At 36.8% G+C, this 17,905-nt stretch overlaps 1 protein-coding gene across 4 annotated transcripts in view; it reads left to right on the top strand.

The window, feature by feature from the left end:
- PPME1 (protein phosphatase methylesterase 1) overlaps positions 1-17,905 on the top strand; it is a 101,115-nt gene that overhangs the window by 41,496 nt on the left and 41,714 nt on the right. For all 4 annotated transcript variants that reach the window (XM_077113608.1, XM_077113605.1, XM_077113609.1 and 1 more), the window contains exons 2-5: positions 3,726-3,820; positions 4,354-4,445; positions 17,319-17,376; positions 17,700-17,751. In XM_077113608.1, the coding sequence (XP_076969723.1) occupies positions 3,726-3,820; positions 4,354-4,445; positions 17,319-17,376; positions 17,700-17,751 (297 nt within the window). The remainder of the gene's footprint in view (positions 1-3,725; positions 3,821-4,353; positions 4,446-17,318; positions 17,377-17,699; positions 17,752-17,905) is intronic.

The following is a 17,905-nucleotide window of genomic DNA, read 5'->3' as shown; positions in this document are numbered from 1 at the left end:
GTGGAATCCCTCTTTCAAAGAATTCAGACCCCAGGGCTTGGCAATTTGAAGCCATTAAAACCAGCCTACAACCTCCACCACGCCCCCAGCAGGGAGAGTCTTCCAAAGTTAAAAGTGCCACAACATCTTTTGTTGGTGGGAGAGATTCCAGACAGAGTCAAGAGGTTATCCTGGAGGTTATTCTTATGCATCAAGTAGATAGCATCTTGTTATTCAAGATGTAGTGAAGAGGCTGGAGGGAACTGCCTGAAAATGTGGAGATGTGGTCCAGTCCCCATGTTTCTTGAGGATGATTGAATAATGATACAGCTGTCACAATGTGACTGTGTGATTGTGAAAACCTTGTGTCTGATGCTCCTTTTATCTACCTTGTCAACAAAGGAGTAGAACATATGGAATAAAAATAAATAATAGAGGGAAGAAATGCTAAAATAAATTTAGTTTAAATGCTAGTGATCAATGAAAGTGAGGGGTAAGGGGTATGGTAGGTATAATCTTTTTTGTTTTTCTTTCCTGTGTTCGTTTTACTTCTTTTTCTACTGTCTTTTTATTTCTTTTTCTGAATTAATGCAAATGTTCTAGAAATGATGAATATGCAACTAAGTGATGATATTGTGAATTACTGATTATGTTGTTTTATTTTGTTTCTTTATTTTTTTAATTAATAAATTTTTTTAAAAAACTGCTAACCTTATTCTCACATCACTCCAGTTAGATATTTCTTTGTGTCTTTGTTTCATTTCAGTTTCCCCTATAGCAGACACCATACTGGATCCTTATTCATACTTTTCTTTCTGGCTGAAATGTGTTCTTTACAGCGCCACCCCACGCCCCTCCCATTTCCATCAATTCAAATTCTATCTATCCTTCAAATATTAGGTTAAATGTTATTTTTCCTGTGAAGACTCTCTTTTTATTCCCCATGCTGAAAGAAATCTTTCCTCCTTCCTCTGAACATTCACAATAATTTAATTGTCCCTGTCAGGATATTTAATTCTTTGTATGTCATATTAGATATTTATGGGCTTGACATTAGCTTCATGAGGGCAGAAGCTTCTCACGAGTTTTATAATTATCCTCAGTTCTGCCCTAATACATGTAACAGTTTCTTGCTAAATATTTGTTGAATGGGTGAATTATTTTTAAAGTATAACTTAATGTTCCTATGCTTTTGAAAGTTCTTTTCATTATTTCAAAATTCTTTCACTATGACCCCCATGGAGGAAAAAGTAGTTAACTTATTTTAAAAAGTATTACTAAAACACCTACACAGGCTGTATTACCATAGGTTAATAATGATTAACATTCAGAATAACTGGGCTAAAAGAATGAGAAACTAGAACATTAAAAATATGAACTAAAACTGTCATCATCCCTAAAATATAGTATATTCTTTTCTGACTAGAATACAAAGATAATGACAATTCCTTGCTACCTGTAGTCTATTGCGAACACTATATCATTATACAATCATCTTCAAGAAACATGGCTACTGGAACACAGCTCTACATTTTCAGGCACTTCCCTCCAGCCTCTCCAATGTACCTTAACTAAAAAAGTGATATCTATATAATTCATAAGAATAGCCTCCAGGATAACCTCTCAACTCTGAAATCTCTAAGCCATTGCCACTTTATTTTGTTTCATTTCCCTCTTTCTCCTTTTCATCAAGAAGATTTTCTTAATCCCTTAATGCTGAGTCCCAGCTCATTCTAGGATTTCTGTCCTATCTTGCCAGGAAGGTTTACACCCTTGGGAGTCATGTCCCACATAGAGAGGAGGAGGGCAGTGAGTTTGCGTGTCAAGTGATGAGGACTGAGAGAGAGAGAGAGGCCTCATCTGAGCAACAAAAGAGGTTCTCTGGAAGTGACCTTTAGCCCTAATTTTAAGTAGGCTTAGCTATTCTTTGCAGGAATAAGTTTCATATGAACAAACCCCAAGATTGAGGGCTCAGCCTATTGATTTGTTATCCCCAGTGCTTGTGAGAATATCAGGAATTCTCCAAATGGGGAAGTTGAATTTTCCCCCTTTCTCACCGTTGCAAATACTTCTTTTTTTCACTGTTTATATCACTCTGGATTTATCGGGGCATCACTGGACAAACCTATGAAATATCATGTCCTATCAAGGTTCCATGTACTTATAGTATTCAACTAACCTGTCCATATAAGTTATATTAGGAAAGGCACTAGTTAAAAATATAAATTTTGTACCACATAAACATTTTTTCCAAGCATCAGGATTTTTTAAAGCTCCCCAGGTGGAACAGAGATTCATTGTTCACAGATTTATTCATTTTACAGAGATTGAGAAACTACTGACCTTACTATTCAGTAAATGCTTGACTCTTGAAAGAGTACATGCCTGACTACCCAGCTCCATTATAATTCTTTCCAGTATTATAGCATCAAGAGCACTTTTGTATTAACTTAAATTTTTAAAGGGGACTTTGTGTTGCACTTGGTACGTAATCTCCATTTGTCCCTGTGGCATATACAAGGAAGATATCAGCAGGAGATAACATTTTCCATTACTGGGGAGAAAAGTAGATGTGGAAACAGAACAAGGCTCAGGTTTTCTCTTTCTTCTGTGCCTTATTGAAGGATGAAGATGTAGATTGCAAATAGACATTTATTGGTTATTTTTGGTTTATTTTGATTTAAAATAATTTTTTTTTTAACATGGGCAGGCACCAGGAATCGAACCCAGGTCCTCTAGCATAGCAGGCAAGCATTCTTGCCTGCTGAGCCACCGTGGCCCGCCCTGATTTAAAATAATTTTATATTTTTAAATTATACATGGTTCAAAAATCAAAACATAGACAAGGATATATATTGAAAATTCTCTCATCTCCCAATCATTGTTCCTTTCCCAGGATAGCATCAATGTTATTGGTTTCCTTCGAGAGTTATTTAGGAATATTTTCTATGTTTTCCATTTTACCCAGACAGTAGTATATGTGTCATGTTGCTTGTTTGTTTGGTTTACTTAACAATGTATCTTGGAGTTATTACATATCTTTAAATAAAGAATCTCATCAGTATATAATAATCCCTTCCTTTTATAGCTTAATAGTGTTTCTCTATGTACCACAATTTATTTAACCAGTCCCCTGTTGATGGGCATTTAAGCTGATTCCAATTTTTCTCTGTTAAAAACAATGCTACGTTGAATAGATAACTCATTTCACTTCTGGGTGTGCATATTTTCAGATAAATTCTTAAAGATAAGGGTACTGATATTATCACTTTGCTCTCCATGACAGTTGTATATTGATTGGCTGGGAAATGACAAAGAAGCCTGAAAGAGTATAAGGAATTAAAGTATGATGAAGCAGTACTGACCAAAACAGTTGTAGCAAGAATGGTATTAAAGTGGGGTGAGAAGGTAGGAATGAGCCAATAGCCATGAACAAGGAGAGACTACTGGTAGGTTTTGTGGTATATATAAGCACATTTATATATTATAATAAATATATTAATGAATTAATTTTCTAGAATTCTAGAAATAGCACCCTTAACTCTATATTTGAACTTGTAATAAAAACATTTTGATATGATGTTTTGGGTATGAAAATTCGTCATGTCTTTAAGAGAACATACCCTTGCTCTTTTCATTTCAATTTACATTTAGCATTTCTTGATCAAGATTTTATCTTTTCATGCATAACTATTCTTCACTTGAAATTTATCTTTTTTTCTTTCTTTCTTTTTTGATTTCCTTAGTCCTGGACGAAAGCGAGACTTTTCTCCTGTTTCTTGGAGTCAGTACTTTGAGTCCATGGAAGATGTGGAAGTAGAAAATGAAACTGGCAAAGATATATCCTTTTGCAAAATGGCTTATTCTTTAGTAAGCTTATAATGTTGTCTAAGTTTGAAGACTTGTGAAGTTTTTAAAATGTTTAGTCCTATGTTTATTCTACTTTATTCCCTTTCTTTATGCATCATGGAGTATTACCTGTAAGTCCATGCCAATATCTTACTTGGCTATAATTGTTTAATGTATGAGGAAAGCATTGAGATGTTTAAATTCCTGAATCTGATATATTTTAAAGGCCCAAAGGAGGGTTTCATGATTTAAGTAAATAGCTACTAGAAACCAGGGACTATATTCTCATTAGGGCAAAGGGAATCATTTTGGTTTTCCATTGAAAAGATGGGCATGCTGGCTATATGCTTCTAAACAGAAGTTTAGTGTATTAAACAAACTTAAACAAAGTTTCGTTTACATTGGGAAGTGTGCAATTTTGTATATGCTTTGTGCTGCTTGGGTTTTCTAATGAGTATTATGATTAAATAATTGAAATTATCTGTGAGCAAAAACTTGGATATGTTATCTTTAACTATTCATACACTTTTCGAGTTTACAAGAGTGGTTCAGAGGGTCCAGTCCTGCTCCTTCTGCATGGAGGAGGCCATTCTGCCCTCTCCTGGGCTGTGTTCACTGTAAGTTGGTGATAGAAGAAGTTAATGTTAGCACAGTCATTTACTTCTGATGAATTTAACCTAAGTCTTCCTTCTGATATTACTTATGGCTTTATATAAGAAGATAAGGGATTTGAGTAGATTCCAAATATTTGTCATGATAGGGATAAGATTACTTAAACCAAATGTTTAAACCAGAGGTTCTTAACTGGGGTGGGCCTTGGTCTATGAATTGTTGAAAGAATTTGTAAAATTTGCATATATGTGCATTGAGATGAGAGGGATGAAATTTGTATATCATTGAAGTGTGGGTCTATATCCTAGTAATATAATAGATAAATGGGGATATTTTATTCAAGTGCTTAGATAGAGATAATGTGTCTGGCTTTATTTGTCTCCTTCACAGAGCTTATTGTGGTGCTTTGGTTGTGTAGATGTCCCATAAACATGTGGGAATTGTTTCTTCTTTATTAAAATAATACTTTATGTTTTAGTGACACATGAACTATTCAGAAGTAAATAATACTTGGTTGATGATACCCTCGTTCAGAGAAGAGAATATGTGTCTGTGTCAATGCTGCCAAAGGTTGATCTTCCTGATAGCCTTTACTCTAGGGTGGGCTAACCCATGTAGGAAGACACTGGCAATATATTTGTCTGAAAGGAAGTAGCAAACAAACAAGACAGGGGACAAGTCATTTGATCATTCTAATCATATTATATAGGCAAAAAGAAGCAAGTGAAATTAATTTAACTAACACTGGTTTTATTTAACACAGTATATCCAAAGTATTGCCATTTTAATCAAACCCAGGTCTCCTGCATGGCAGGCGAGAATTCTACCACTGAACTACCCTTGTACCCCCTAATCTTTGAACTTTTGAATAGCTCCTCAGGGCTCCAATAAAAAAATCAGAGCTAATTTACCTATTTCAACATTGAAGATCCTTAAAAATGAAGGGCCTAGGGAGGTTTAGAACAGATTTTCCATGAAACTTCTATGGCTTTTACTACTAAGGGAAGGAAAAATGATCTGGAAGTTAACACATGTAATTTCTAGCCTGATTTCACTCGTACTGATTATATGACTTTGAGCAGGATACCTAAGCCTTTACTCCCCAAATATAGTCTCCTTACATTTCAAGGTTTCTTTGAAGATTATATAAAATAATGCATATGAAAATTGCGTGTAAATTATAAAGGCTTATACAGATATTATAGTAAGCTATTTGTTAACATGTATTGATATTTAATATTTTTAGTTTATAGATAGGAACAATGAAATAACATGGAAAGTTATTTCAATAACATGGAAAGTGCCTGGCAACTAGGAGGTGATTGAGAAATGGCTGCTAACATTATTGTGTTTGTTATCATTGTAGAGAAAACCCTAGTTCTTCTTCTTTTACCAAAGTAAATTCTACAGATTACTAATTCCAAGAGAAATTAATGAAATATGCATTTTGTGATTCAATGAGTAGAAGAAATATTGCCTATAATATTTTACTTTCTTATCTCTTCCTTGAAAATTCGCCTTACATATTAATATATTAACAGCTCTTAGGGGGGCCAAGATGGCGGGTTAGTAAGGTGCGCGCGTCTTAGTTCCTCCTCCAGAACATCTACTAAATAACCAGAAACAGTGCAGAACAGCTATCGGGGCCAAGGCAGGGACCGGACACACAGTGTACCCCAGTCTGGATTGGCTGGTCCGGCTGCGAGAATCCGCTGCAGTGAGCTCCCCGGGCCGCGGCTGCTGGCGGCTGGCGCCCCTCCCTCCCTCCTTCCCGGACGTGCTGGGAGTCTCGGAGAGGCGAGTTTCCCAAGCCGCGGCGGCCGGCGGCCAACACCCCTCCCTCACGGGCGGCTTCCCGGACCGGCTACGAGTCTCAGATCGGCGAGTTTCCCAGGCTGCAGCGGCTGGCGACCGACGCCCCTCCCCCACAGGTGGCTTCCTGGTCTGGTGGCAGGTCTCAGATCGCAAGTTTCCCAAACCACGCTGGCGACCGGTGCCCCTCCCCCATAGGCGGCTACCCGGAGGGAAAGGAAAGAGTTTCCAAACAGTAGCGGGGACTGAGCCCAACCAAACACCAATAGTGGTGTTAATGGACAAATTCTGACTACTAGAAGTAGGCCCCCAGCTCAGGCGAAACTGATCAAGGCGGAAGTCGCCTATTGGGCTAACTGAAAAAGAGGAAAGGGGGCGAAACAGAGCCTTCTGCGGCTGTTTCTACAGAGGCTCGGTGGCCTCTGGGCTCAGCGCCAGGATTACACAAGGTGCAACTGCCCCAAACACAGAAACAGGCTGCTTTCAGGGCTCTCTACCACATGAACCTTCCCCACAGGAGGGGTGAAACGCAACTCAGGTGGAGTCCCTCTCTCAGGGAATTCAGATCCCAGGACTTCGCAATTTGAAGCCATTAAAACCAGCCTACAACCTTTCCCCTGTCTCCACCACGCACATAGCAGGGAGAGCCTTTCAAAGTTAAAGGAGCCACAACATCTTTTGCTGGTGGGACCTGCAGACAGACAAGCGCCACATACTGGGCAGGATAAGAAAAACAGAGCCCAGAGACTTCACAGGAAAGTCTTTCAACCTGCTGGGTCTCACACTCAGGGAAATCTGATTAAATGTCCAGACGCCAGCAAAAAATAACAAATCACACCAGGAAAATTGAAGATATGGCCCAGTCAAAGGAACAAACCAATAGTTCAAATGAGATACAGGAGCTGAGACAACTAATTCTGAATATACGAACAGAAATGGAAAACCTTCAAAAACCAAATCAATAAATTGAGGGAGGACATGAAGAAGGCAAGGGATGAACAAAAAGAAGAAATGGAAAGTCTGAAAAAACAAATCACAGAACTTATGGGAATGAAAGATACAGTAGAAGAGATGAAAAAAACAATGGAAACCTACAATGGTAGATTTCAAGAGACAGAGGTTAGAATTAGTGAACCGGAGGATGGAACATCTGAAATCCAAAAAGAAATAGAAACTATAGGGAAAAGAATGGAAAAATTTGAGCAGGGGCTCAGGGAATTGAATGATAATGTGAAGCGCACAAATATACGTGTTGTGGGTGTCCCAGCAGGAGAAGAGAAGGGAAAAGGAGGAGAAAAACTAATGGAAGAAATTATCACTGAAAATTTCCCAACTCTTATGAAAGACCTAAAATTGCAGATCCAAGAAGTGCAGCACACCCCAAAGAGAATAGATCCAAATAGGCGTTCTCCAAGACACTTACTAGTTAGAATGTCAGAGGTCAAAGAGAAAGAGAGGATCTTGAAAGCAGCAAGAGAAAAGCTCTTAGGGCAGTGCAACGGTGGCTCAATGGCAGAATTCTTGCCTGCCATGCCAGACCCAGGTTCGAATCCTGGAGCCTGCCCATGCCAAAAAAATTTTTAAAAAGCTCTTAGATATTGTTCTAAAATATTTAATTTTAATTATGTCTTTCAAATGTTTTTGACCACTCAATTCCTTTTTTCTAAAACACCTATTAGTATCTCGCACTTTGGGAAACTCTATTAGATAAATCGTTATGTTCCAACTGCTTACCTGGTTTATTTGTATAACCAAGAAGCTTTTATATTAGTTTATAGCAGGATATTCCCTACCGCTCAATTAACTTAGTAGTTTGGACTTTGGCTGGTTAAATTTACCTGCCCTTTTTTTATTATTCCTGACAGTGTACCAGTCCACCGACTTGAATTTATATGTGATGGTGCTTTGAAAATTTTAAAAAGACTGCAAAAAGTTAGTACTCTAGCAGTTGACTTGACTTCAGAAGTCAGATTTTGTCAAGCATTGGAACATATCTCTGGATCCAGAAGACTATGGCAAACCGCAGAAATAAATCCAAGCACCTTTTAATCAGGAGAGACAGAATTTCCCTCAGACCTTCACCCCGATAATATTGGTAAAATAAGGCAGTAAATTATAAGCAATGAGGAATAAAATAGCAGGAGGACAAGTACACTGACAGCCCGAGGAGGAGATAAACAACTGTGATTGATATTTGTAATGTTAGGCTATGAGCTTTTTGCAAGGCTTGTACCTTATTCCATTTTATATATCTAGTACCTGATTCAGGGCCAGTTATGGTGTAGGTGCTCAATAATTATTCCTTGAAAAATTTAACGTTCATCCCAAACAGTTAAGAAGGGATTAAATTTCATTTATTGTATTCTGTTTAAGAAAGCAAAAAGATATGTATACTAAAGCCTTTATCAAATGACAGTAAGTCATTTACATATGTCTGATACATAAAGAAGTCATATAACATGACAGTTTTGGGAAAAATCCCAAACTCCAGCAAACACAAAGCCAAAAGGCAGGAACAGACAATTCCTGGAGAACAACCATAGGGAACATTCATCCTCACTAGTAATCATATATGATTCATAGGAGATACCACTTTTTACATGTCAAATTAATGATGCTTTCAAGTTACTAATGTTTTCTAGTATTGGTAAAGAAAATTTCTAGGAAAGTAAATTGGCACTACCATCAAATCAAGTATTTATACTATTTGATAGAGAAATTCTACTTCAGGGACTCTGTTCTAAGGAACTAATACTAAATATGAGGCAAAGCTATTTGTTTGAAATGAACAGTTCCTAATTCCAGCAATAAGTAAATGGTTAAATAAATTGGATGTGCCTATAAGACAGAATATTGTACAACCTTTTAAAATAATTTTCCTGGGCACTGTGGGAGAAAGCTTCTTTCCCTTCCGGGATCCATTGATGTCTAACTTCTCCTCCAAATGGCTTTCTCATTATAAAGCTTCCATTAATAGGATTGAGGCACAACCTCATTCAATTGGGCCGCACCTTAATTAAAAATACTGTTCGAAAAGTCCTGTTTACAATGGATTCACAACCACAAGAATGGATTAAGATTAAGAACATGTTTTTCTTTTTTCTGGCATACATAATTCAACCTATCACACCTTTATCCCTTGGTTAATTATTACTGTAGTTGCTGCTTTTGTAAGCAAAATGATCATATAAAATAGGTAATACTTAGGACTACTATGCCTCTCTCCATCAGCAAGTACTGAGTATAATAGTAGTAGGAGAACCCAGTACTGAGGAGACTGCATTTTAACTGACCCAAAAGAGAGATAAGAGAAGCAATGAGGGCTCATTAGCACATGTAGGTTCAGCTAGATAGATTTTGCCAGCCTCCAGTTATTTTCAGGTTTGGTACCTCTGAGGGACCTGAAGTTCTGAAGTGCATAAGTAATTGTGTTGGTTCAAACCAACCAAGAATGGATTGATTAATTGAAGCCAAGAATTGAATCTAAAGTGTCTGCTGATTCCTATTTCCTATCTAATAATTCCGTTCATTTGGGCAAATTCACCCCCTAATAAAATCAATCAGCAAATATTTATTCAACCCATCCTGTGTACCAGGTGTTTTCTAGGTTTATGGAAAATTGAACAGACATATTTACTATCCTCCTGTCCTTAGATGCAAATGGGGAAGTCTGATGAGGAAGATAGGAAAAAAGGAAGATGGAGCATATATATAGACAAATAATATAAATAATTTTAGGAAGCTTTAATGTCAGATGGCTTTAAATCTCATAGCAGCTTAATCTATCTAAACTTTAGTTTTTTTAATCTGCAAAATGAGTATGATAAACCTAGCTAAGCAAGAGATGTAACGTTTCTGGTAAAGGACTTGATTCAGGTAAGCATTCGGTGGTTAGATGAGTTTTATACCATCTATGTGCAAGATACAAAGGTAACAAAAGAAGGGAATGATTAAACTCAGTGGTGATGGGTAAGGGGACACAAGAGAGAGGTCATCTTTAAAACTGGGTTTTAAAGACTGCATAGAAGTTGTAGTAGCAGAGAAGGCATCCTAAGGAAAACTAAAAGCAAAGGTAGTGATGAATGAATAACAGTAAAGCATATTTTGAAATTATAAGTAGCTTGATTGTAGTTTAAGTATAAAGTATGAGATTGTGGGAAGGGGAAGAAATGACTAACGATAACAGCCAGAATTATGGAAGGACCTTGTGTATCTAGCTGGGGAATTGCACCGTATCCTTTAAATCAGAGAAATATTTTAAACAGCTCACTTCCCCTACCCACATCCACACTAAACACATTTTAGCAATGCCAAATTTGGGGAGGAGGAGTGTTTGAATTGTTTAAAGCACACTTTCTTGAAACAATTGCAAGTAAGTCCAGGTTATAAATTTCTGGGGAGATGAGCTCTTTGATTCCCATATACCTATTTGTAATTGAGGGTCACTGTTGTAGGCAGTAGGAAGGTATTGAAGGGCTTTAGAAAAATCAAGGTACTAATATACATGATGGATTGAGTAGGGGACACAAACTGGAAGCTATGAGACTAGTTAAAACTTCAGTTCCAATTCTGAATAGTACCTTAATATTCAGAATTATTTAATATCTGAATATTAACATCCTATGGAATGTTAATTCTTCTGAACAAATAGAAAGTTCAATTTAAATTTCCCACCATGTAAAAACACTAATTAAAATGGTACTATTTTAAGCTACTCAACTTATTTTTGAAGGTAGCATCAGCCTAATACCAAAACTGGGCAACAATAATGCGGGAAAACTGTGAGCCAATCTCATTTATAAAATAGATGCAGAAATCCTAAATAAAATAATAGCAGATTGAATCCAAATAGTGTATAAAAGAATAATACACCATGACAAAGTAGGTCTGATCTAAGAAATGTAAGAATTATTCAGTATTAGAAAATCTATCAATGTAATCCATCTCTCACCTCACTTGATGTCAGAAAAGCATAAGATCAAATACAGTATCCACTCAGGATGAAAATTCTTGACAAGAGGAATAGATGAGAAACTTCCTTAACTTAATAATGTTTATATACCAGAAAATTATATAAATATATTTAGTGGAGAAACATTAAGCACATTGCTTTTTTTTTTTTTTTAATTTGGAGGCATTATTTATTTTCAACATCTCAATCCATGTCTGGCGGAATGCTCCTAGCCAGGATATAGGAAATACACCAAGGCTGGTTTTTTTTCCCTTAATTCTGAGGTTCCATGAATTCATGCTTTCCCTTTTGGAAGGAATCTTTACTAAGCACCTCTTATATGCTAGGTACTCTGGGAGGAACCAGGAAGACAACTTTAACCAAAATAGACAGAGCTTCTGCCTTCTTGGGATTTACCTCCTTGACATACATTTAAAAAAGAAAAGAAATGAAATGAAATAATTCCAGCTGGGGGCAGAGCATTCTGGGCAGAGGGAACAGCCTGTGCAAAGGTCCTGAGGCAAGACTAGGTCTGGCAGTTGGAAGAACAGCTGGGAGACCCTTGTGGCTGGGGTGAAGGGAGTGGGAGGGAGAGTGGGTAGAGGGGAGGGGGGGTGGGGAAGGGCATGTCCTGCCTGGCCTGGTGGGCCTCAGGGAAGATTTGTCCCAACTGCGGTGCTCACAGGCGCCCTCTGGCTGCTGCGGGGAGGACATCCTGGGGGGACACTGCTGAGGGGGTGAGGGCAGGATCCCAGAGACCAGGGGGGAGGAGACTGTGTGTGTTCTGTGGAGTGATGTTGCAGTCAAACCAGGAGAAGGCAGAGGAGGAGTTGAGAAGTGGGAAGATTAGTGATAAATTCTGCAGACAGGATTGGCTTAAATGTTGTATGGGGATTGGGGTAGGGTGGAGGTACAGAAACAAGGGAGTTGTTGACTCCCAGGTTTCTGGCCTGAACCAGGCCTGTAGAAGGAGTAGATAGTTGATCCACAAAGATGCCTGGTTTCTGCTGAGCATGTTTCCTCTTTCAAAAAGGAAATTCTTCAGCCGTGGATCAGCCAGTGACAGAGAAGGTTTGGAAGGCTTCCATACCAAAACTCAGGGCACATTCCTTTTAAAGTCAGGTGCAAAGGTTCTATTTTCAACATCGTACTGGAGGTTCTAAACAAATAATAAGAAAGAAAAATGAATTACAACAGTCATAATTTGCAGATTTTATCTCCCTAGAAGATCAACTAACAAACGAATTAAGTGATACTTTACTAAGTCAATACAAAAAGCCTAATTTTCCTAAATATTAGCACTTGCTAATTTGGAAACGTGATAGGAAAAATGATATTCATAAAAGCAACAAAGCAACGAATATGCCTTATATTTTTGAGTGTAAGATGTTTTTCGAGAAAATGATACAACTTCACTGAAGAATATAAAGGAAACCTGGATAGTGGATTAAGTCATATACTGTATGAATCTGGTGACCCCAGTAAAAACCCCAGTGATACTTGATCAACAAACTCTAAAATTCATACAGAAGAATCAATGCCCAATGATAGCATAATTTTGAAGAAGAACAAGAGAGAGACTACTTTGCCTTTCCAGATACCAAAAGATATACAATTCTTTCAACTAGTAGTATAGTACTGGCTGAAAAGTAAAAAAAATAAAATAAAATAAAAAGCCCACGTATAAAAAGGAATTTAATTACTGATAAAAGTAGCAATCCAATGGAGTAAAGGACTGGATTTTAAAAGCAGACCATAAAAACACTCATGACCTTAGGACAGGCAGACCTTCTTAAACTTAGCCACAGGAAGTGAAATCCATAAAGGAAAGATTGATGATGAATTTGGTTTTCCCCCACACACAAAAATTTCTGAGCAAGACATCTTGAAGTTAAAACACAAGCTCCATGCTAGGTAAAAAATATTTGAAATGTGTACAATATGAATAATAGGCAAAGAGTTAATATTTTCACTATAAAAGGGTTAATGTTTTCATTTTATTACGAAGGAAAAAAACTCCTACAAAGCAAAATAAAAAAGACAATCCTGTGGAAAAATGAACAAAAGATATGAAATGACAATTCACAGAAGAAATATAAATAACTGATAAACTCATAAAATTTGCTCAACTCATTTTTTTTTCAACTTTTTTATTGTATAGTATAACATATATACAAAGCAAAGAAATAAAAAAGCAATAGTTTTCAAAGCACTCTTCAACAAGTAGTTACAGGACAGATCGCAGAGTTTGTCATGGGCAAACTCTGACACTTGTCCTTCTAGCTGCTCCAGAATATGGGAGGCTAGAGGGCTTAAATATTTTTCTATCATCACAATTGACTTTTTTTCCTTCTTTTTTTGTGAAAAATAACATATATACAAAAAAAGCTATAAATTTCAAAGCACAGCACCACAATTAGTTGTAGAACATATTTCAGAGTTTGACATGGGTTACAATTCCACAATGTTAGGTTTTTACTTGTAGCTACTCTAAAATACTGGAGACTAAAATAGATACCAATTTAATGATTCATCATTCATACTCATTTGTTAAATCCTATCTTCTCTGTATAACTCCACCATCTTTTTTGATCTTTCCATCCCTCTTTTTAGGGCTGTTTGGGCTATGACAATTCTAAATTTCTGATATTGGAAGGGTCTGTGACTTATATGGGGTAGGAAGATGGAACTATCTGATGTTTTGGAGAGGCTGGGCTAGGTTTCAGAACTTAACTGGAACAGGGATCCATCTGGAGGTTGTAAGTTTCTGGCAAGTTACTCTAGTACCTGAAACCCTTGTGGAATCTTATATATTGCCCTAGGTGTTCTTTAGGATTGACTGGAATGTTTTTGGTTGGGGGTTGGCAAGTTATGATAGGTAGCAAGGTCTAACTGAAGCTTGCATAAGAGCAACCTCCAGAGTAGCCCCTCGACTCTGTTTGAACTCTCTCTGCCACTGATACTTTATTAACCACACTTCTTTTCCCCCCTTTGGTCAGGATGGACTTGTTGATCCCACAGTGCCAGGTCTGGATTCATCCCTGGGAGTCATCTCCTACATCGCCAGGGAGATTCACCCTTGGGTGTCATGTCCCACGTAGGGGAGTGGGCAATGATTTCACTTGCAGAGTTGGGCTTAGAGAGAGTGAGGCCACATCTGAGGACAACAGAGGTCCTCCAGAAGTAACTCTTAGGCATGCCTAAAGGTAGTCTAAGCTTCTCCACTACCTACATAAGCTTCACAAGAGTAAGCCTCATGGTCGAGGGCATGGCCTATTGATTTGGGTGTCCCTAAAGTTTGACACAGTATCAAGGGATTCCCTGATGGTATAGTTTAATAGTTCCATATTCTTTCTCCCATCCCTCAGGGGACTTTGCCAGTTCTTTTTTATTGTCTGCTTAATATACTTTAGAATGTATCCAGGCTTTCCAATAATCTATACAGGACTAAAGGAAATCTTTCTTATTCTGTACTCCCTGTGTTTCAGTTGTTCAAATGAGGTATACAGATATCAACCTCATTATTTGTTAATAAGAAAAATATAAAGTAAAATGAGATTCTATTTTTCATACATCAAAATTGGCCAAAATTACAAAGTTTGAGGATATTACATGTTTGTAAGGATCCCTTTTTCTCCACACCTTCACCAATGCTTGATACACTTCTCAGAATCTGTTTTGTCAGCTACAATATTACACTAATATTTTCCTAGCCTCCTCCTCTGGAAAATAATGTGAGATAATTTGGTGAGTGATACAGAAACATGTTATTACTGCCCAGATCTTCTTTATTTCCAGTCTAGTCTCCAATTCTCTAGTCTAGTGGGCCTCAAACTTGGCTGTACATTAGAATCACCTGGGAAATTCTAAAATATAAAGAAGCTCTGACCCCCACTATAGATCACTTAAGTCAGAATTTCTGGTAGGGTAACACCTGGGCAGCAGTATTTCCTAAAGCTCCTTAGGTGATTCTGTTATGTAGCCGGAGATGAAAACCATCTGGAGCCAGCATGCCTGGATTCGAATCTTGGTTCCACCACTTTATTAGCTATTCGGCCCTGGGCAAGTTACTTGATCTTGCTGTATAATTTCCTCACCTGTAAAATGATGAAAATTAGGTCTGAATAGTAAAGAGTTGTGAGGAGAAAGATAAAACATTTGAAACATTGAAATTGTTGCCTGACGTATAGTAAGATTTAATAAATGTTAGCTGCTACTACTATTATTGCTGTTACTGACACAAGAAATTCTGCTGAGAGAACGGTTGGCTAAATTGATTCTTAAGAAGCTGCTTGTCAAGAAATGAGTAGAACATATGGAATAAAAATAAATAATAGGGGGAAAAATGTTAAAATAAATTTAGTTTGAAATGCTAGTGATAAATGAAAGTGAGGGGTAAGAGGTATGGTATGTATAATGTTTTTTTTTTTTCCTGTTATTTTATTTCTTTTTTTGAATTGATGCAAATGTTCTCAGAAATGATGATTATGCAACTATGTGATGATATTGAGAATTACTGAATATATATGTAGAACAGAATTATATGTTAATGTTTTTGTTTGTATTTTTTAAATTAATAAATTTTTAAAAACTACCAAAAAAAAAAAGAAGCTGCTTTTCACTCAACCATTCCAGAAGTGGCAAAGTTGTATTGCTTGAGACATGATCTGGAATAATTTCCACTGACAGACCTTGACATTTTTTCATTGTCTATAAAGCATGTTTTAGCCTCTGAATTTACTTTGCTGTTTTACTGTTTTCTAGCCTTTGTCCCACTAGAATGCAAACATCATGAGAGCAGGAACGTTGCCTGTATTTTCAGTACTATTCTCCCATTACTCATTTGGTGCCAGATTTATAGCAGATATACTTTAGAAAGATTTGTTGAATAAGCTAATGAAAAAAATCTGTTCTTAACATTATTTTTTAGTGTTTAAAGGTTAGAATTGACGATTACTGACTTCAAATGTATTTTGTTGCTGTTTTATGAATCTATTTCTACTTTTCTTTTTTTAATATAGAGCAGTCAAACAAATTTGACACTGCCTGTGCCCCTTAATTTCATTTTCTAAATACAAACATTTATTTCTGGCATGAAAGCTTTACTATCGCCATTACATCTTAACTCCTAAAATTAGCTTTCAGGAACAGATAGCAATGTTTAGTAGAATTTCAATCTGTTGTTGACTTTTAAGTATCAGAGTTATAAAAGAGAAAACAGGATTGATTTCCTAGGTCATTTTTTAAATGTTCTTTAAGAATCTGATTTTTTGTGTTAGACACTGTCTATTGTATTAGTAACTTGGTTTTAGTTCTAGTTTTAACTAATACTACTATGTGACCATGAGCAAATAATTTCCTTTCTCTTGGTCTCAGTTTCCTCATTCATTCATTGTGAGTGTTCATTGTGGACTAGATGGTCTCCTGTTTTGTTGTTAAAAGCTATAATAGGTTGGTGACATTTACCAACGCTAATTGTGATATGTTATTGTCAAAGAATCTAGTTCAATTGAGTAAGAAGATCACCGGTGTGTTTAAACTTCTAAAATTGTATCTCCCCCAATGACATTGTGATGTCTTTTCCAGTACATATTCAACTGTGACACAAACTTGTGTATATAGCTGCATCAATTTTAAGTCAGTCATTGGTAGATTTCCTGACTTGCATTGCTTTGGATTAATTATTCATGTCTTGAATGTCATGTTTGCATAATGTCCAGAGCCAAGGTATAAATTGACTGACACTCCTTGTCTAAGGACTTCCTTTTCCAAAGTAGGGAAAAGATATCCAAGAAATATAGATGAAAACCATAGAGTTCAGGGGGTTATTGCCTGGTGATGTTTACTTTGTGTTTGGTAAAGGCTAGGAAGAATTAAAGTTTAAAGAGGGATTTGAACTAGAGAAAACCATATTTTGAAGTTGGGACAAGCAGCATAGGTACCAGAAAGGCAGAGAATCATCTTTCTTTTATTTGGCTTAAAAGTGTAAAGTTTTCCTTGGGAAAATTTGCTTTCTTTGAATTCTTATCTCAGTTCATGTAGCAAAGTTACAACTGATAACTGCACAAGACTTACTCTCCCAGATGTATCTTACTACTTTATCTTTTCTTCCTAGGCCGCGATCATTAGTAGGGTTCAGTGTAGGATTGTGGCTTTGGATCTGCGAAGTCATGGTGAGTGAAGTTTTTAATTAGTCATTGACTCAGTGACATAGTTGCCAAGCCATAAAATGACTCTTAAAGTAGCCAAATCCTGATGCTGGCAATGTATAAGGAATATGGATAATCTTTGCTAGCCTACTGTGATTACCCTCCTTAATGGTAGATTCACAGCTAACTGCTGTGTCTGTAATTTAGAAATCCTCACTAAGCCCATCATATAATATTAAGTGCCTATTTCATTGTCATTGTCAAAAGGTGAAATTTTAGAAGAGAGTACTCTTGCTTTTATGACTCCTATCCTTGGGAATTTTATTTTTAAAGTATTTTCTTTTTAGGTGAAACAAAAGTCAAGAATTCAGAAGACCTGTCTGCAGAAACTATGGCAAAGTAAGTAACCTAATACTACTTATACATTGCCTGGCTCCCATAAATACTATAATTAGTAGTATAACTTCATCCCTCTCCCCGTGTAATTATTCAACTATAATTAGCAAAGAGAAAATTTTGCTTCCGTTCTCTTTCCTTTTATTTTGGTTTCAAC

The sequence above is a fragment of the Tamandua tetradactyla genome, chromosome 8, assembly GCF_023851605.1.
Source record: "Tamandua tetradactyla isolate mTamTet1 chromosome 8, mTamTet1.pri, whole genome shotgun sequence".
Lineage (NCBI taxonomy): Eukaryota > Metazoa > Chordata > Mammalia > Pilosa > Myrmecophagidae > Tamandua > Tamandua tetradactyla.
The sequence above is the reverse complement of the archived record's forward strand: the minus strand, read 5'-3'. Positions and strand labels throughout refer to the sequence as shown.